The sequence below is a fragment of the Sitophilus oryzae genome, unplaced genomic scaffold (assembly GCF_002938485.1).
Source record: "Sitophilus oryzae breed Bouriz unplaced genomic scaffold, Soryzae_2.0 scaffold_360_pilon_pilon, whole genome shotgun sequence".
In the NCBI taxonomy this organism is placed as follows: Eukaryota; Metazoa; Arthropoda; class Insecta; order Coleoptera; family Curculionidae; genus Sitophilus; species Sitophilus oryzae.
The window spans coordinates 327,862-348,446 of NW_022146930.1; the positions used below are offsets into that span (position 1 = coordinate 327,862).

The following is a 20,585-nucleotide window of genomic DNA, read 5'->3' on the forward strand; positions in this document are numbered from 1 at the left end:
AAAACTCTAAACTATCAAAAAAAACTATAAAAACTATAAACTATAAATAAAACTACAAAACAAAATCAAGTTTTCTAGTACGCTGTTTGGAAAACCTATCAATAACAGCATCAACATTATTTTCAATATCTTTATGGATATTGATTAGAGTTAACCCCACTAATCTGTCCTGGCCAATAAGAACACTTTTGTGTGCTTTAATTAGGTCGAACATATTATAAACGATAAATCAACATAATTAAAAGCATACAAAGTGTTCTTATATGTCGGATATTAATAAAAAAAATCCTTTCATAGTCAATGACTATTTCAATTCTCGTATCTCGTCAAGCGTCAGGGGGGGGGGTACTGTCCCCCAGTACCCCCCCCCCTTATCTACTTATCTACGCCCTTGTTTTTTACTACCCGAAACAGCGTTACATCACACAAACCTCGTACCTGAGTCTTTTATAGTATCAATAATTGCACTAGCAAAAAACTAAAATACTTAAATACTATGACAAAACCACGATTTTAATATTTTTTCAATGCGATAAACATGACAGCGCGGCGGCGTGAACTATATACTGATAATTTCTGATTTTTGCCGTTGAAGCGCTGCGGTCGGAATTTGTTGAAATCAACTGAAATGCACCAAGCCTATAGTAATCAAATATTTTAGAAATTTCCTCTAAATTTATTTACATCTCTTAAAATTCAACAGATTCACAAACATGCATTGATAGATATCAAACTGACTGGAATGTAAAGAGTAATTTAAAAAATCAAAATCTCAGAAAAATCTGTTATACAATAAAGTATTAATCTCAATTACAAACAAATAATATTAATTCAAAAAAGAAAAGACAAACCTTATTATAGAAAAGGAAGATATGCAAGAGATATACAAACCAAAGGTAAACGGAAAAATGTTATTAGGTTGCCAACTTATTTATTAATAAAGTTTATAGATATTATATTTTATGATACGCTATTTAACACTCTTTTTTTGTTTATAGGACGATTTTATTAAGTCTGTCGTCAATTAAATATGTAAATAAAGAAATGGTTTGTTTGGATTTTGCTTGTATATGTTGGATCAAAACAAATCATGCAGTTATATACTTGAATAATTTATCATTTACACATCTCTTTCAAGAAGTCTTGTAAGAATTCATAATCAAGATAATTAGAAATAGTATTTTTGTATTATACATTCACTGATTCACTGGTATAAAAAATTAATAGTTTATTTTAAATAGATTTTCTTTATTTTTTATTAAATTTGCTTTTTTGCAATTAAATGTTTAAATTTGAAAACATTTTTTTTTATATTTTTCGTTTATTTTTAATTTTTAGTTAAAATTTTATTTTATTTGCCAGCAGATTGCCTGTGTATTATTTGTCACTCTAAATTGCACAATTTTTGTTCTGAATCAGTGACGTGCGGTAAATTTTTTAGAAGGGTAGATAAGGTGATAAAAAAAGTCAAAAAATATAATCCACTACCTAAACTCTTCTGTCTCAAGGCAAGAACAGTTAACCTAATAGGACTGCTCATTCAGCCAAAAGTGTCCGCCAGGTGCATGCGAAAACTACTCGCTTTGTGACGTCATTGTAGCCCTTGTCATGGTTATTAGTCCTTATCCGACAACCAATAATACACACACGTGCATTATTGGTTACCGAATGCAAAACGTTCATTATTTAGTTTATTTATTTAAACACCTTATATGTATGCAGTATAGAAAATTAACTGTATAAATCCTATTAAATATTCCGGATAATGCATTTTAAGAACAGCAGTTCCCAGCATCACCTTTTGCAAGCATTCTTTTTAGAGTACTTCCATATTTTGCTTTAAAATAATTAATAAACAAAATCGTGGGCACTTAGTATGCACTTTGTCACAATCCACAACACAAAATGAACGTATTTATACACTCTATAGCTCTAAAAACTTTACAGACACCTTTTTCACATTTAAAATTGACAAAATAATTAACTCACAATTTCTCAGCTATTATTTTTATAAGTTTACCATAGGCAACTAATAATACACACTATCATCACAAGGCCACGAATGCTTTGACAAGGGCTACAATGACGTCACAACTGACAGCTGAAGCGCGGGAAGAGGCGAACGTACGTCTTATGAGGATGAGCAATCCTATTAGTTTACCGTTCTTGGTCTCAAGGTATAAGGAAGCACCTTGAAAGCGCCGTTTCTCCACCTTCCATGGACCGCACGCCTCTGCTCTGAATGCAAGTTTAGAGTGATAAAAAATATAAAATAATAAAAATATGTTAACCAGATGTTTGGCAATGTGCAAAGTCACTTTTTTGTGCCAGTAAATATCTATAAGATATTACAGTTAAGAGCAATTATTATTCTTATCACTGACCGTGCTGATATACCTATAGTATAAAATATAAGTGTTATAACTAGAGGTAGAATATATTGCTTCAGAATTTTATTTTTACTATGCCTGACTAGAGAAGAGTAACCAAAATATCCTCGTGAAACGTTTGTAAATATTCAACAAGTTATCAAAGAAAAATCTAGTCAATTATCATTGAAAAAAAAGCGTTGATCACGTAACTGTCAAATTTATAATGACTTAATTGTTAAGTAAAGCTCTTTGTTAATGTTAATCATAAGTACATGTGATAGAATATATGTGTAGTCGGTGACACGACAATATATGCAAATAAATAAATACATAGACGTAAAATATATAAAAAGATATATAAGTATATAAATTTCTGGCAGATGCAGATGTGTGTATATTATTTTCTTATCTAAGTTATTCTAATATAGTATATAGTTATAACAAGAGAAAATCTAGATTTTTATTAAGGTTATATTCAAATTAAAAACAAAACTACTACAGGGAATAACGTACTAAACTTAATTTATTTTTTTTAATATTTTTTATTTCTTTTTAGTCTGTATAGGCTTCTCAATCATAAAGTGGTGGTGTATAGGATGAGTATAAGTTCGATTTTGTACAAGGTATCCCAAGCAGCATTTGGACGTCGGGACAACGTTGTGTCACGCGACCAAACGTCGGGGCGCAACGTCGGCACAACCTCGTGCCAACCCTAGTCTGCACTAGTTTGGAGAATAATTTTTGGGTCGGAACGACGTTGAATACCGACGTTGGCTAGAAGCCTAATTTAGTACAAACTGCAACGTTGTTTAAAATCCTAATTCACAGAAATACAAAACTAATATGGTGTCTAAGTCGCGTTTTATCCTAAATTGGGATAATTATAGTAAACATATTATTTTTATAATTTAGTTAGAGACATATGTCAGATGGCAGTGAAGGAAAACAAAACAAAAGTATTTAAGTGTGGAGGATGTTTGAAGATCATAATTATTGAAACACTTTAACCGACTCTGTAACTCGTTACCCAAGGTAAAAAGTTAAACGCAAACAACTTTATTGATAAATGTATTGTTTCTACTTTAAAAAATACTAATGGGCCTTGAAATTAAAGAAGTTTTAAAAATTTTCTTGAATTTTTTTTTTAGTAAAATGAGAATAATTTATTCGCATTCGAAAAAATTGTTTCCGCGTATTTTTTAGGGTCAAATATTTCAAGTTAATGTATTCAAAAAGCAGGAATTGCTATTTTAAGAACGAAACATTTTCTTATTTAACAACATGGCGGCTTTAACTTTGTTGTTTTGGAGATTAAGATGGAGTAGTTCGAGTAGTCGCATACTGGACTAATAAAGTCGCAGTTCGGCCTTAACAGGTAGTATACTAGTCGCAAGATTGCCTAATTTAGTCATTCTAGAGTCTAGCTTGTGCCGCCCTCTATAATCTAAATAAACGAGGAAGTGTCGGTAATATATGTCGATGTATATTTAAATTTAGTTTTATATGTACCTTTCTTATGTCCCATTTTAATTAAGTTTTTTTTTTATAAAAACAAAAACAGCACTGAACTGTCTGACTGAACAGAACAATGAATTGAAAATTTAAGATTTAAGGTTATGGTTCAATACAGTTGCAAAAAGGTAGTGACTCTACGTCCTACCAACGTAAGAATAAGGAAATCTAAACAACGTTGGAATTAGTAAAACAGACGACGTTTGCATAACGTTGGAATAGGTCCTGAAACTGACGTCGGAAAACTCTATATTATCCAACGTTGTAACTACGTTGTCCAAATCACCTAAAGATCACTTAAGCAAAAAAGGTTACAAGACAACGTTTATTCGACGTCGCAGAAGCTTCTACTTTGCTGTAGTACTAGTCCAACGTCGGCACAACGTTATAAAAACGTTTAAATTTATTTTAATACCCAAGGTAGGGAGCTAACTATTTTTTGTAACTAATCCAACGTTGTGTTTAGTAAACATGTGGTCGCAAGTCGTGAAAATGCTACTTGGGATATTAATATAAGGCAATGCCAATTAAACTTTTATTTACGTAATTGAGGGCAGGATTTTCAAATTTGTCACTGTAAATGTCCGAAATGCGGTAAAACCTAGGATAAGCGCGCTAAACCTAGGATTTACCTAAAACAAGTGGTAAAAGCTCTAAAACTTCTTTATTTTGCTTCCATTTCGGACTTTTACCGGGCCCAAACAGTAAATCTTAGGATTTACGATGCCGCATTTGTAAAAGTACGAATTATTTTTCTTATAGCAACAATATCGACAAGTTAAGGATGTCGATATACAAAGACATCTCTGTTTTTGTTTAAATAAATAAATAAATGCCTTTATTGTCAAAAAATTTTCCAATTTGTAGACAAAGGTAAACTAACAAACAAAGTAAAAAAACAAGGTACACAAACAAACAAACAAAAGATAATACAAAACATTATACAAATAATATTGTCAGTCTTATTGTTAAAATAAACATTTATAAATGTTTACAATGTCAAAGAACAAAAAAATAAAAATAATATTCAAAAATATTTAGCTAGTTTATAGAAAAATATCAATGATCTCTAAATAAATTCATTTCATTCATTAGTAAATATAGCAATAGCAAACATTAGACCAGTGTTTACAAGATCAAATTCGATTTTCAAAATATAATTCATTTACGGTGTAGAAAGCCTTGTCTAGTAAATAAGAGTTCAATGCTTTGCGAAATGAAAAAAATGATGTTATGGATTTGATTTCAAATGGCAGGTGATTGTGCATTTTTTTCGAGTTGTATAATATTGAACTTTTAACTAACTCTGAGGTGGGGTAGGTAGATAAAGATCTTGCTCAAGTGTTCCTGAGTGGATAAGTGTGAGATGGCCTTTCTTGAGAAGCTGATACATGTTTACGTATTAGGCAAACGGATTCAAATATAAATAAGGAAGGAAGAGTCAATATTTTTAATTCTTTAAAAAAGTCCCGGCAATGAGTTCTGCTGTTTAGTCCCAGTGAATATCGAACAGCTCTCTTCTGGAGCTTGAAAATGCTGTCAAATTGAGTCGCACAACACGTACCCCAGAATGGAAGGGCATATCTGAGGTGCGACTCAAAAAGTGCATAATAAACAGTTCTAGCCACTGACAAGTTAAGCTCCTTCGAAACAGACCTTAATGCAAAACAGGCAGAGCTCAATTTTTTCGACAAAGCTTCGATATGTATGTCCCATTTCAGAGAATTTGGCATTGAAATTTTAACGATTATCGTTTCACGATATCGATTTTTGTAACGTATCAGTCTTATATTTGTTACTGGAAATGTCCTAAATGCGGTAAAACCTAGGATAAGCGCGCTAAACCTAGGATTTACCAAAATCATTAACTAATTAATTAGCCTGGTTATTTGGAGGGTGTTAATGCATTGGTTAGCCTGGTTATTTTGGGGGTTTTAATGCATTGGTTAGGTGGTTATTTGGTGGGGTTGGTTGGTTTTTACTACCACTTGCTTATTCGTACTTTTACCAATGCGGTGTGGTAAATCCTAAGATTTACTGTTTGGGTCCGGTAAAAGTCCAAAATGGTAGCAAAATAAATAGTTTTCGGGTTTTTACCACATCTTTTTGGTGAATCCTAGGTTTAGCGCGCTTATCCTAGGTTTTACCGCATTTCGGACACATTTACAGTAACAAATCCATTGTTGCCAACTATGGACATATTCAGCGCCGTGTTGACTAACTGGAATTTTAATTTCTCGATGGGTACACATTATTTATTTATTTTCTGACATTGTCATTCGTTTTGACACTTTAGTTTTGTATTACGATTTTTTGTTTTAAATGAATTTTGTTGTGATACTATAATAAGCTTAAAAATTTTTACTAGTAGATCTTGCAGTCGAACATTGTTTTTTTTATAACCTCTCTTTTAGTGCGAAGTGAAGATAGCTAAATATCCAATACAAAAAAACTCGCAACCTTATTAGGAAATTTGGACGGGAATACGTTAGTAAATGGTCCTTTATGTCCATTAACTGCCGTTCAGGAGGTGAGTTTTGTTGGTTTAAATAATAACTGTTTATATATTTGTAATTACTTAATTTTTGTTTCATAAAATATTTTCATTAAAAGAAATAAATGTAAATAATATACATAATATGTAAAAGTCGGCAACGTTGTGCGGGCATGCTTAATCACGTGACTAAAGGTTTAACTGGTAGGAACTATAGGAGTAGATAAATATTAGGTTTATAGTATTTAATTGTAGTATATCAATTTTAGTTAAAAATGAAACAAAATTCAACTTAGAAAATTTAAATTTTATAATCTAAAACAAAAGCTTTACGATTATTTGTGAGTATTTACACGGTGTGTCAACAAAAATACTTCAAGAATACGTCGAGAAATATTAATATTGTCTATAATCTACAAATATTAATATGGTATTATATATCTCATAAGTCTCTAAATTTAGTATTATATATGGTATCTAAAATTACGGTATCTAAAATAAAAAGTTTTTTATTAATAATAACTGTAATTTTAGATATAGGAACACTATATGCTATATGTCACCCTGCAGATACTCAAAAGATTGCTAACTTGCTTATCTGAGAAAAAATATCTTATAAAAGGTCTATAATAAAGAAAAACATCAAAAATTACTCGTAAGTTATAGTTGTTTATTGTAATATCGTAATATCGAAAAAGTTAGATATTAGTAAATTCGATTTAACTCAAAATGAGAGTATATAGGTAGAACAGCTTCAAATATAAATATAGGGATTATCTGAAATAAGTTTTTTTTATAATCTGAGCCCTATATGTTTCAATATTTACAGAGATATAAAAACTCTGTGCATATTGTACAAAAATTTTATTTCAGATACCTACTCTAAGCATTAAATGTCCTAATACTAAGAATTTGTATAAAAAATAAGTTAAATAGTTAATTAAACATATAGAAATGGATATAAGAATTTGTTCACCACCATTTTATGCATCCTTAAATTCAAAGTACAAACTATATAGATATTTAGTCAATGTATTAAATAATTTTTTTAAAGTTGCCTTTTTTTGTCGTTACGCTCATATTATATGTATATTACTATCTAACATATAACTTTAATTGCTGACTCTATATGTGTTTAACAAAAAATTCATGTTAAATGTTCAATTATACTCTTTCATGTTCTTCTATTTCTAACTGTTACATTATATGTTCCCCTTGTACAAATACTCAGTTGTATATTTCGTTGTCATCCAAACAGTATTAAAGTTAATAATTATGTATTTAATAAATGTATTTATATTATATTATGTTATATTTATTTCGAAATTTCCCGCTTAAAACATAAATTTTATAAACACGCAACTCTTAATACAATCGGCGTTTTGTCTGGTTGCCTGCTTATTAATGATATTTAATAATCTACTAAATAGTTCTTGTTTTATCAGTTTACCGCTATCCATTTCATTATCCAGACTTTCTTATCACAACTCCGGGTTAGATAAGGTCCAACTTATCAAGTATTTTTTATAATTCAAGGAGTAAAATATCTTTCTCCCAGATGAATTTGTAGCGGTTGTTCGGTGCGTTGTGGCGAGAGGTCGCGACATCCTCGTAAATAATTTTTTACGACCCTTGTCAATCTGACAGGTTAGATTAAAAAATTATCAAGGAATACAGATGAGAAATATTTGTGTTCTTCGTTAAATTGGACCGATTTTCATACAGCACGAAGTCCGGAGCGGATACGTTGGTTTTATTACACGAACTAATGAAGTGATTAAAGTAGCGACACCTTCTTTAATTAGGGCTTGTTAAGAATTGTTAAAGTGGTTCACTGTTGTTGTCCCAGGTTTGTATATACAGAGTTCATTACGTGCTTCTCTTATTAAAACTCTTTATTATTTTAGAACTTTGTTTTCAGATTCTTTGAGATGGTGCTGGTTTTGAACGGTGTGCTTCAGGCAAAATGTCCCCAAGATACTCAAACTTTGTATCATTCACATCCCGTATACAGAGAGACTGCAACACAATTACTATCTATTCCTAATAAGGTGAGATGATTAATAATGCTGTTGTTGCGTCATTTAATATGTATTATTACATTTAGGTTATCGGACCTGTAGGACTCCTCTATGTGCAACAAAGAGAAATGGCCTCAACAGCCCCACACGATAAAAACGTAAACATATTAGGCTCAGATGATGCTACAACGTGTATTATTGCCAACGTACGCCATACAGGTAAAAATCTGTTATCACACTTTTAAAATAAAAATATTTAAAAAAAAATATTTTAAAGGTTCAGGAGCAGTAGCCTTAGCTCATTTCGATGGTGCAGGAATCGATGACGCAATATGCTCAATGATCCAGAGGGTTCAGGAATTAGCACTGGGTTATCCAGAGGGTAGAATTGAGCTGCAACTAGTCGGGGGTTACAGTGATGCCAATAACTATTCGGAAGAATTGTTTTTTAAGATAATGAACTCATTTCACAAGCAGCCAGTTGAAGTGGATCTGACTTTAGCTTGTGTGGGACAGTTAAACACAACAGTTAGAGGTGGTATTTCTTGGCCTCTTGTTTATGGCATTGGAGTAAACGTGAAAACAGGTAAGTGATACAGGAAATTTTTTTTAATTTTTTTATTAATTATGGTAATATTTCAGGTGAAATTTTCCCTGCAACATTTCCTGATAAAGGACCAGAATCCGTATTGAGGAGTGCCAGGAACTTGACAGGTCTTCCAGAGGTGCTGGATATTTACGATTCCAGTCTGGGCTTGCTGAGAATAGGTCCATTCAACTATAAGCCGTTGCGTGGAGTGGATTTGTGGTTAGGACAAACGGACGATTTTATTTTGAGACATTTGTCAACATCCCCGGATGTGGAGCCTCCACATTTTGTTGACGAAATGAGGGCAACTTTGAAGTACATCAGGGACAACCCTTTTCCAGCCGTTACAGTATTTGGAGACAACCGTCCACACTTTTTTCGAAGAGATGAACACACTGGCCTGTGGACACCTGCTGTTTTTTAATGAGGTCAAATAAAAAAAAATTGTGTTGGAAAAAATATATTTTCAAACTGGTCTAATAATTTTCAGAATTATTGTGACTGATACTCGTGATAAAATTTATTTAGAAGATCGTAATAAAATTAGAGTTTCTAATTTTGAGGTTGAGAAAAAAAATTCAAGTACTGATTTTTTTTAATATACAGGGTGGTCCGAATTGTATTCGGGAAACTTTGGCAGCATGTTCTACAGATAAAAATAAATAAAAATGTTTGTATAAATGTATGTCCTAGAAAGCTCTGTTTCGGAAATACAGTGGGTAGAAATTTCATTTTTGGTTGAAAAAATTGTTATCTAGGTGTTTTTTGACAGTAGAAATTTTATTTTGATGTCTGTCAATATAATTCCTACTTGTAGGAGGCGCCACCTACATATTTTTAAGTGTTGTGTGTATTTTTTTATACAGGTACGTGCGAAAAGTTGTTGCCCTTCAAACTAGTTAAAAAATATGTAGGTGGCGTCCTCTACAAGTAGAGTCATATGACATAAAAATCTAATTTCTCATGTCAAAAAACTTCCAGGCATCACTATTCATCGAAATATCGATCTTTGTTTAGAAATTATTTGCAAAAAATCAAAATAAAAATGAAATTTAAATACCCTGTATCTCCGAAACAAAGCATTTTAGGACATAAATTTATACGAACTTTTTTACTTACTTATCTGCAGAATATACTGGCGCAGTTTCCCGTTTATAATTTGGGCCACCCTGTATATTTTTTCAATATACAGGGTGTCCCGTTAGTGCGAGGAAGTTCAGTATCGTCGTTGTTGTCGAAACTATAAAAAAGTTTTACATAAATGTTGCATAGTTTTATAAAGGTGCATATCCTAAAAATAGTCCATTGTATACAGGGTATCCCATAAAAAAGTAATGATATAAAGTTTTATTTATTTTTTTAATTGCAATCTTCGTAAACCTCGGCGATATTGGACTTCCTCGCACTAATGGGCCACCCTGTTTATATGAGATAGTAATTTCATAATATGTACACATAGAGAAGATATATATATTTTTACAATTTAGGGGCTAAGTAATAATTTTTCACTACCTACTTATTGTTAATTCGTAAAAAAGTGTTTTTACTGGTGCTGCAACAAAAAAAATTAAATTTTCAAAATTATTTTGTTAAGATATTTCTATCTTCTGTTCATTGCAATTAATTTTAAATATATATTTTTATAGAACTCTACATAAATTGTTATTTATATGTAGCTTTGTTACTTATGCTTTATTTTTAGAAACTTATGTTTAGTTTGTAAGTTTTTTTGTAAATTAGTTAATTTGTTTAAAAAGTTATGTTAGTATAGAGAACATAAATTATTAGGTTTAAGCTTTATTTAAATGCCAGTGAAGAAAAAAATATAATTTTATAATACATAGCTATTGGCTTGTTGATATTTACTTGTTGGATTTTAAACTGAGTTTAATGTTAGATCTGAAATTGAATGCTAGATATATATTTTTTAATAAAATAAAACGTCTTTTTGTAATAATAATTTTGTTTTATTATTCCTTTTTGAAATAAAAAAAAAGTTTGTCCAAAATCACTGATTTATATCATGAACACATAAATGTGAAAAGAAAGTACTTACCTAGTCGCGCTTATGTACTAAAACAAATCCCAGAAATTTTAATTTTTAAAATAACTAGCACAAAAATTTTTAAACCTGGTTAAAAAGTACCGATCCGTATCAGGAACATATAAAAGTAAAGAGGTAAGGCGTAAATTTAGTACCATACGTAAGTAAATCATTGATCAACGATATTTCTGCGATCTCTAGCACTTCGACCTCGTTTCCAAAATTCAACCCCTAATATTTCGGAAACTATAAGGGTTAGAGGGGAACGGAACTCGGCATTCGATAGGCATTTCAACCCTCTATAAGGGCGCAAAATAAGGGCGCGATCGGAGACCAAAAAATTTTTTGGAAAAAAATGAGGTAAGGGGTTAAACCTTCCTTCATTTTTGCCGAAAATTTTTTTTTGTCTCCGATCGCGCCCTAATTATGCACCCTTATAGAGGGTTGAAAGGCGAATCGAATGCCGAGTTCCGTTCCTCGATATCTCTTTAAGTTTAGAAGTTATGGCCGTTTTTCCAAAAAAATCTAACTCTTCTAACTCGTTGGTCCAGTTTTAAATAAATCACCTAATCGAATTTATTTTGACTAACTTTTATTCAAAATCTGAAAATGTTCAATTTCGATCAAAAAATTCTAAGAGCAAGGAGGTAAATTTCGTCATCAATTTCTCAATCTACACTATATATGATTTAAAACAGAGTTTAAAATAAGAGTTTTAAATTATTTTCATTAGTTTTTTGTCCTTTTTAGTTAATATGTATTTTCTGTTTAAAATAAAAAAACGTCATCTTTCATTTTCTCGGTACTATATCTTAATTTTTTTTTATAAAATAACATAGTAGGTCTTTAAATAAAAGTCTTTGAGTAAATTGATAAATATATTAATAACTTTATTATTGTGGTCATTTTTTACAATACAATCTATGTACATAAGCTATATAGTTTTACAAAAAAAGTCAATTATACAGAAGACAAATCATGTTCCTTATTCTCACACAGTCAAAGTCACCTATAAATACACACTATCTTTGAAAAAATAACATATCAACTAAAGTCAACTACACATTACAACAAAAATACACTTTGATATAAACAAATGATTAATACCATACGGAAATACGGTCACCTGTCAACAATACTGTTCGACAGATTTAAGGAAATATCACAAAAACAGACAAAAAAAAACATTTATTAAATATATACAGAGTGGCTCGTTAAAAAAAACAATTTATATTGCCTATCTAGAATTAAAATGACAGAAAACCGTCACTCGTGTCAGTAAAAGTACCATGCATTACCATTAACTTGTAAAGGTGCGTTCACGCCGGCCGCGCCGCGCAAATCATTTTTTTAACATATACTTTTGTGCGAGCAAAAAAGTACACTTCAAAAGTACATGTTAAAAAAATGTTAAGACTTTTCTTTATAAAGAAACATGAACTGTCAAAATAGGCAAATAAGAAAGTTTCTTTCAGTGAGACACTCTGTATAACCGAAAACAGACATTTGCAAAGACGCCTATCAACCTCTGGCCTCTTTTCCTAACTTAAAAGAATTAAGTACACTTTGTTCAATATACAGGGCGTCCGAAACATTGTGGACGTCTTGCAGCGACTTTACAAATGCCACACGAAAGATACTAAAGAGAGCTAGAAATTATATAAAAAATATTATCTTAAAATAAGTTATTTTATATAATATGAATGAGATTTTATGAAATAAATAACTACAATCTAAAAATAATTTTATTATTGGTTCCTTATTACGATGTGCTTGGTAGGCAATCTTTTTTATTTTATTTTGAATTATATGAAGTGTTCAGCTCATTTTTGCAATAACTATATTTAATTTAAACACTTTATATAACCCAATTTTAACAAATTAAAATTATATTTTATATTTTTTTCATCTGAAATCCTTATCTATATAAGCGTAGTCAAAAATTATTTATTTTTTTGAATTTTAGGTCCATTACTAGTAATTTTGATTATAAATTAACGTTTATTAATTGCCCAAATATATGACTATGTACAGAGTGTTTACACATATCTTAGCCAATAGCTATATTTTATTTTTATAATATTCTTATTTTTATTGTATATTCTTATTTTTATTTGTTTAAAACAGTTTAAAACAAGTTGTTTGCATTATTTTTTAAACAAAATATTTGAAACTTAGTTAGAATAACTATTGGCTAAAAACGTGTGAAAACCCTGTATATTTATTTCCCTTAAAATACAATATTTCGAAATTTTTTTATAGGAACAGGAATTCTAACAATTGTTTTATTAAATTTACTTTGACAATATAACCATACAATTATTATTATTTAATTTTATTAAAATTTCTCCTTCTAAAAATACTCTTTATAATAAATAATGCTTTCGGTCAATGTTTATATAAGTTATATATACAAGATTTAAAGGTAATAAAAGGGTAATAATTTAAAAAATAAGGATATTTGTATTGTGCCCATGCAATAATTCGTATAACAATAATAATTTTCAATATTCAAGTTATTTTTTTTAGAAAGATATGATGAAAAAATAAGTGTTTATAGAATTATAAATCCAAATATTTTTATACATTTTATTAATGTACAAATTCAACATTTGTTTCTAAATTGGCCTCATATAAAAAATTAAATTTTCATTTTGATGGAAAACGTATACAAATATAGAAATTACCTTTCAATTAAAATGTATAACAAACTTCTACAGCTCAAACATTTTTTCTTCTATATGCTGCCAATATTCTTTTGATCCACTGTATAAATTTCCTATATTTCTTTATTAACACAATTTAATGCTTATGTGCGAATATTCACCATTAAATTTACTAATCGGAAATCGAAGAGCAATTGTTACAGTTCTCCATAGATGCGACGTTGCCGTTTTTTGACTCGGGCGTCGTAGGTTTCGAGACGTTGTCATTGTCATCTCTTACTTCGGAGTTTTCTGGGGTCACCAAACTGTTCGCTGCTGCGATCTCCATCCATTTAACCCTGTTTTGCCTGACACCCTCAACCAAGGGTTCCAGTTTGTCGGAAAGCTTCGCGAAACCCTGAAAATAATAAAATAAGTTAGAACAATACAATCAAAAGAAGTAAAAATTAACAAAACACTGTATTTAATTTTTAAGGAGATAAGAAAAGCCTAAACTAAAATTTAATGTCAATTTTTCGAAGAATATATGTTTTAGAATCAGTATCAATCACTTATTGGCTATGCCGGGCCAAGTTCGACGTCGGGACAACGTTGTGTCACGCGACCAAACGTCGCGTCGGGGCGCAACGTCGGTACAACCTCGTGCCAACCCTAGTCTGCACTAGTTTGGAGAATAATTTTTGGATCGAAACGACGTTGGATACCTACGTTGGCGAGCAGCCTAATTTAGCACAGACTGCAACGTTGTTTAAAATCCTAATTCACAGAAATACAAAGCCATAATAATATGGCGTCTAAGTCGCGTTTTATCCTAAATTGGGATATTTACAGTAAAAATATTATTTTTATCATTTAGTTTGCCGGATGGCAGTAAAGGAAAACAAAACAAAAGTATTTAAGTGTGGAGGATGTTTGAAGATCATAATTATTGAAACACTTTAACAAACTCTGTCTCGTTACCCAAGGCAAAAAATTTAAACGCAAACAACTTTATTGATAAATGTATTGTTTCTGCTTTGAAAAATACTAATGGGCCTTAAAATTAAAGAAGTTTTAAAAAGTTTCTTGACATTTTTTTTAGTAAAATGAGAATAATTTATTCGCAGTCGAAAAAAAAATTGTTTCCGCGTGTTGTTTAGGGTCAAATATTTCAAGTTAATGTATTCAAAAAGCAGGAATTGCTATTTTAGGAACGAAACATTTTCTTATTCAACAACATGGCGGCTTCCACTTTGTTGTTTTGGAGATTAAGATGGAGTAGTTCGAGTAGTCGTATACTGGACTAATAAAGTCGCAGTTCAGCCTTAACAGGTAGTATACTAGTCGCAAGATTGCCTAATTTAGTCATCCTAGAGTCTAGCTTGTGCCGCCCTCTATATTCTAAATAAACGAGGGAGTGGATAAAGTATCAGTAATATGTCAATGTATATTTAAATTTAGTTTTATATGTGCCTTTCTTACGTCCCATTTTAATTAAGTTTATTTTTATAAAAACAAAAACAGCACTGAACTGTCTGACTCAACAGAACAATGAAGTGAAAATTTAAGATTTAAGGTTATGGTTCAATACAGTTGCAAAAAGGTAGTGGCTCGACGTCCTACCAACGTAAGAATAAGGAAATCTAAACAACGTTGGAATTAGTAAAACAGACGACGTTTGCGCAACGTTGGAATAGGTAGTGACGTCGGAAAACTCTTTATTGCCCAACATTGTAACTACGTTGTCCGAATCACCTAAAGATCACTTAAGCAAAAAAGATTACAAGACAACGTTTATTCGACGTCGCAGAAGCTTTTACTTTGTTGTACTACTAGTTCAACATCGGCACAACGTTACAACAACGTTTACATTTATTTTAATACCCAAGGTAAGGAGCTAATTGTTTTTTGTAATTAATCCAAAGTTGTGTTTAGTAAACATGTGGTCGCAAGTCGTGAAAATGCTACTTGGGTGGTGTACCTAATTATCTTTTTTCTACTAAAAATACATCATATGCACACTAATATTTACCTCATAAATAGGAAGGCATATGGAGTCAATAAAGCCCACTTGCATTAGAGGTAGTTGATCTTCTTTTTCTCTATTCATTATGTCCTGAAACAAAAAAAACGAAGTCAAAAAAAATATTCTCCTTTTTAGCAAACAGAACACTTACAATTGGCGTAATGTTGAGTTTTTCCCTTTCTATGTCGCCTTGTTCAAAGAACTCGGAAGATACAAGTTCAGCCACTCGCTTTTCAATGTCCCAAGGTTTGGTGATGGCTGCCAAATCACAGACAGTCATTAACATGGCCCTGAGTAGTTCTCTGTGTTCTTCCACGGCCCAACAAGGACCGTCTCTGATGACGTTGAAAAATGCACCACGTTTTCTAGGGGAGGAAACAAATTTAAAATTAGTTTTCTCGATTTTAAACCTTGTACAGACATCTAGTACTGTATATTTGGTGGATAAAAATTATTTACCTAAAATACACAGCCAAATCTGTAGACAATATAGCCTCTTCCAAAACTTTAATCACCCTGGAATACTCTTCTGGAGAAATATTAGCCAAAAGTTGATTTCCGGGTGAATTTAGGATCATAATGCATTGATCAAAGTGATGATGCTCCATCGTTGAAGTTGAATATAATTGAGCTAATGGTGATGATGCTCTGAAATAATAAAAAATATAGTTAAATAATTAGGTTAGAAGGTTTTTGAAAAAAAATTAACTTACTTAATTTGAAATGAATTATTCGTGCCTCTGTGATCCAAATCGTGACATAGGCAACCTATTAACAATGCCAGACATTCGATTTCACCAAAAATCTTCCACCATTGTGTTGACTGTAACAGATATATAAATATATAAATTATTGTAATAAAATATATACCGATCTGGACATCGTAAAAGGGTGGTCTGGATTTTAACCTGTAAGACAGTGATGTAGACAACTTAATGAAAAATCAAATGTATTAAAAAGAGATAAAAGTTGGGTTGATACATTTCTTTTCTTTCATGCGGTATTGCCGGGTTTTGCATCAAAATTACAAACTGCACAAGTAGGCGTTTACAAAAAATGTTGCATCTAGGGTTGGACTTTTATTTTTCACAATTAGTTACTCATTTTACTACAGCTGTAATAGGTTATATTTAGCTTAGTATATTTTTTCTACACAAATTTTCCTAATATGTAAAAAACTGGCAACACTGTATGCCGCTTTTTATTTTGTCTCTCTGTCTGTCAACCGGTCGTTTATATTTATCTCTGTCGCATGCATTAAAATACAGACCACGCAGATAAAATGTCCAGAATGGTATATAATGATAGAAATATATTATTATATAATATAAACAAATACTTACGGTGACAATTGCGAACATCATTTGAGCCACGTTGAAGGCATGCCTCCAGTTGTGATAAGTGACGTTCCTGTAGTTCTTCTTTACTGAGCACAACCATCGACATAACACCTCATAGTCAATATGAAAGTGTTCTACAAGATCAAGATCCAAGAACATTCTAATACAGGCCTGGAAAAGAAAAAAAGGTCAAAATTTTAAAATTGTCTATCACGGAATTTTTAAATTAATTATTTATAACACTTTCTTTATTGTTTTACAAACATCTGAAAGATAGGAATGTTTAGGTGTAAGATTTAATAAGATCGTACTCACAGTAAGAGTTTCGTCGTCATCCATGTTGATGTCATCAAAATCGAAATTATACAGCCCATAATTTGCAGCTGATGAGACTCTTAGAGCCTGAAAACAATCAGAAAAAATCTTTTATAATTTTTAAAGTTTCTTAGGATAATATCTGTACTTAAAAATCTGGTAATAATGACTACAAATCTACAAACTTTCAAAATACTGGCACTTATTAATGGGACGCCCTGTATAAAAATAGATTAGTGAATTTGTGTCTTACCCTCAATTTTTGCGCGTCTTCCAAACTGGCAGTGGCGTGGTAAGATAATACTTCCAAAGTGACGTTTTGCTTGGCTATTGCCACCATTGCTTTTTCGAACATGTGCGTGTTGTGGATGCCCATACCGCAGAAAATTGCAAAGGCCTGTAAGAAAACAACATTTCTTAATAGATATATTATTATTAATATCATACTAATATATTAATTTCTGCATATTTTTAAGAACTTTCGTATGTATGACTTTTATTTTAATAAAGCTTACTTCAACAAAGTTTTCATCATTTTTCGTAAAAGGCAAATCATTAAACTTGTTGATCAGTTGTATGACGCCTATGATATCCCCTGAAGAGTTCTTGATGGCCATACAAAGGATGGTTTTGTGCTTGAAACCAGTTCCATCATCAACTGTATGGTCGAATCTTGGATCTTCGTCAGCTTGTGCAATGTTGACAGTCTAGAGAAATAAGTAATTGATTATATATAAAAATTAAATAAACAAAAGCCAATTAAATTAACAAGAATTATTACAAATAAGCTATAAGCGTACATGAGGTAAGCTGTCAATTGTGGAAGTTGGTAGAGTTTTAAACATAATTATTATTTGAAAAATATTTTTTTTGTATAGTTTTTTTTTCGTGAATTTTTAGGTAAATTGTATTTTCTGTCATTTTTTGGATTACGTCTGTCAAAATTTTTCCTGATTTAGACATGCTTTACCTAAATAAATAAATGCCTTTATTGTTAAAAAATGTTACAATTTGTAGACAAAGGTAAAGTAAACAAACAAACAAACAAAAGAGAATACAAAACAAGTATACAAATTACATTTTCAGTCTTATTGTTTAAAATAAACATTTATAAATGTTTACAATGTCAAAGAATAAAAAAATAAAAATAAGATTCAAAAATATTTAGTAAGTTTATAGTAAATATAGTAATAGAAATATTAGACCAGTGTTTATATACAAGATCAAATTCGATTATCAAAATATAAGTCATTTGCGGCGTAGAAAGCCTTGTCTAGTAAATAAGATTTGAATGCTTTACGAACTGAAGAAAATGATGAAAAGTTATGGATTTGATTTCAAATGGTAGGTGATTGTGCATTTTTTTCGAGTTGTATAATATTGAACTTTTAACTAACTCTGAGCGTGGGGTAGGTAGATAAAGATCTTGCTCCGCGTTCCTGAGTGGAGAAGTGTGAGATGGTCTTTTTTGAGAAGCTGATACATGCTTACGTATTAGGCAAACGGATTCAAATATAAATAAGGAAGAAGAGTCAATATTTTTAATTTTTTAAAAAAGTCCTGGCAATGAGTTCTGCTGTTTAGTCCCAGTGAATATCGAACAGCTCTCTTCTGGAGCTTGAAAATGCGGTCAAATTGAGTGGCACAACACGTACCCCAGAATGGAAGGGCATATCTGAGGTGCGACTCAAAAAGTGCATAATAAACAGTTCTAGCCACTGATAAGTTAAGCTCCTTAGAAACAGATCTTAATGCAAAACAGGCAGAGCTCAATTTTTTCGTTATCAAGAAGTTCTTAGCATTCCAAATAACATAACAATAGAGATATATCGATAAAAAGACAATATGACATGTAAAACAGCTTGCCAAAATCTTCCACCATCTGATTAATTTAAACTATGTTATCTTAATGTCTGTTTACTCATTTTCTTTAGTTATGTTGTATTAAGACCAATAAATAACAATAACATAACATCGTTGAGTGAAATATTATGTATGATCTGTATGTATAATCAAATATTTCGCATTTTTTTTAAATTTTACCTGCCAAGTTCTATTCAGGGTTAGCTCAAAAGTCAAGTAGATATAATATTCCATGATATGTGCAGTTATATTTATTTAAAAATGTTCAAGAGTAATAAAAGTAAGAATCATGTACTTAGTGTTGTTGAACAAATATTTGATTATAAATTAAGTTTATAAGTTATAAAGTTTTCTTACCTCTCCTGTTGTGGCTACATGTCCTGTGATTCCAATATTGATAGGAAACCTACTTTCAAATGGACTGAAATAATAAACAAAAATTGTCAGTTACATGTACAGGGTGTCCCACTAAGAATAGCTCTCGGCTGTATCTCGGAAAGTATTAGCCCTAGCGACTGCGGAAAAAAATATTTATAACTAAAGAGGCTATGGGAAATTGCTGGAAATTATTTTCAAGTTTTTAAAACTACCGCTAGGGGGCGCAACTGCAACAAAAAATACGAAAATGGAGTTTTTACACAATTTTGCCTAGATAAGGTGTACTATAAGTAATAGCTTTATAATCTTCAGTAAATTTTGAATATTTTTTGTTAGAGCCATTTTCTCCTATCTACCAAAATAAAGTGGTGGGGGAAGGTTAGATCTGTTTTTATTTGAATATTAATAACTCTGGACTGGATGATCGGAATCCAACAAGCGAGGGCTCGTTTAAAAGAGCGTTTCTTACTCTATATTGTACAATATAAACAATAATAATAAGCTTTTGAACGTAGACGCTAGGGGGCGTTGTCTTACAATTTAACAAACATTGCGGGTTTTTTCAAAAAAATTAAATGCAATAATATATGTAATTTTAGCTGATAGTAAAGAGTAGTAAAAGTTTAAAAAGTCAGCGAAAACCGCATCTTGATATCTTCTTTTAAACCGAAGATATTAGCAAAATTACAATAAATACCAAAAATAAGCCCGTAATTGCCTTACTTTTACCATACGGTATCAGTAGCCCTCTTGATTATGCCCATTCTAGTCTAAAAATAAGATGAAACAGTTAGTTTATCTTAAAATCGACGATATACCAGAATATCATAATATCAGATGTATTAATATCTAATAATTAAGATATTAATAATAATAACAGTGAACAAGAAACGATGATTCAGTGAAGTCATGATAGGCTTTGGAAAAAAGTTGCTTTTGACGTAATAGTATAAACGTCAAATTGTTATTAGATCAACAATTTGTTA

At 30.9% G+C, this 20,585-nt stretch overlaps 2 protein-coding genes across 12 annotated transcripts in view; one reads left to right on the plus strand and one right to left on the minus strand.

The window, feature by feature from the left end:
• The first annotated feature begins 7,848 nt into the window (after window positions 1-7,848).
• Window positions 7,849-10,238, plus strand: LOC115885082 (protein N-terminal asparagine amidohydrolase-like). Of its 2 annotated transcripts, none has more exons than XM_030903855.1 (5): window positions 7,849-8,227; window positions 8,286-8,429; window positions 8,486-8,618; window positions 8,677-8,985; window positions 9,042-10,238. In XM_030903855.1, the coding sequence occupies exons 2-5, from the start codon at window positions 8,310-8,312 to the stop codon at window positions 9,410-9,412; spliced, it is 933 nt and encodes a 310-aa protein (XP_030759715.1). In that variant the 5' UTR covers window positions 7,849-8,227; window positions 8,286-8,309; the 3' UTR covers window positions 9,413-10,238. The 2 variants fall into 2 exon arrangements, with proteins under 2 accessions (XP_030759715.1, XP_030759714.1); XM_030903854.1 differs by having other exon boundaries at window positions 7,850-8,227; window positions 8,300-8,429.
• Window positions 10,239-13,158: 2,920 nt separating this feature from the next.
• Window positions 13,159-20,585, minus strand: part of LOC115885083 (dual 3',5'-cyclic-AMP and -GMP phosphodiesterase 11) — a 270,581-nt gene continuing 263,154 nt past the window's right edge. For all 10 annotated transcript variants that reach the window (XM_030903858.1, XM_030903863.1, XM_030903856.1 and 7 more), the window contains 10 exons: window positions 19,579-19,642; window positions 17,874-18,065; window positions 17,612-17,755; window positions 17,359-17,445; window positions 17,047-17,214; window positions 16,417-16,526; window positions 16,163-16,351; window positions 15,855-16,068; window positions 15,710-15,793; window positions 13,159-14,095 (listed from right to left, as the gene is read on the minus strand). In XM_030903858.1, coding sequence (XP_030759718.1) covers window positions 13,871-14,095; window positions 15,710-15,793; window positions 15,855-16,068; window positions 16,163-16,351; window positions 16,417-16,526; window positions 17,047-17,214; window positions 17,359-17,445; window positions 17,612-17,755; window positions 17,874-18,065; window positions 19,579-19,642 — 1,477 coding nt within the window. In that variant the 3' untranslated portion in view covers window positions 13,159-13,870. The remainder of the gene's footprint in view (window positions 14,096-15,709; window positions 15,794-15,854; window positions 16,069-16,162; window positions 16,352-16,416; window positions 16,527-17,046; window positions 17,215-17,358; window positions 17,446-17,611; window positions 17,756-17,873; window positions 18,066-19,578; window positions 19,643-20,585) is intronic.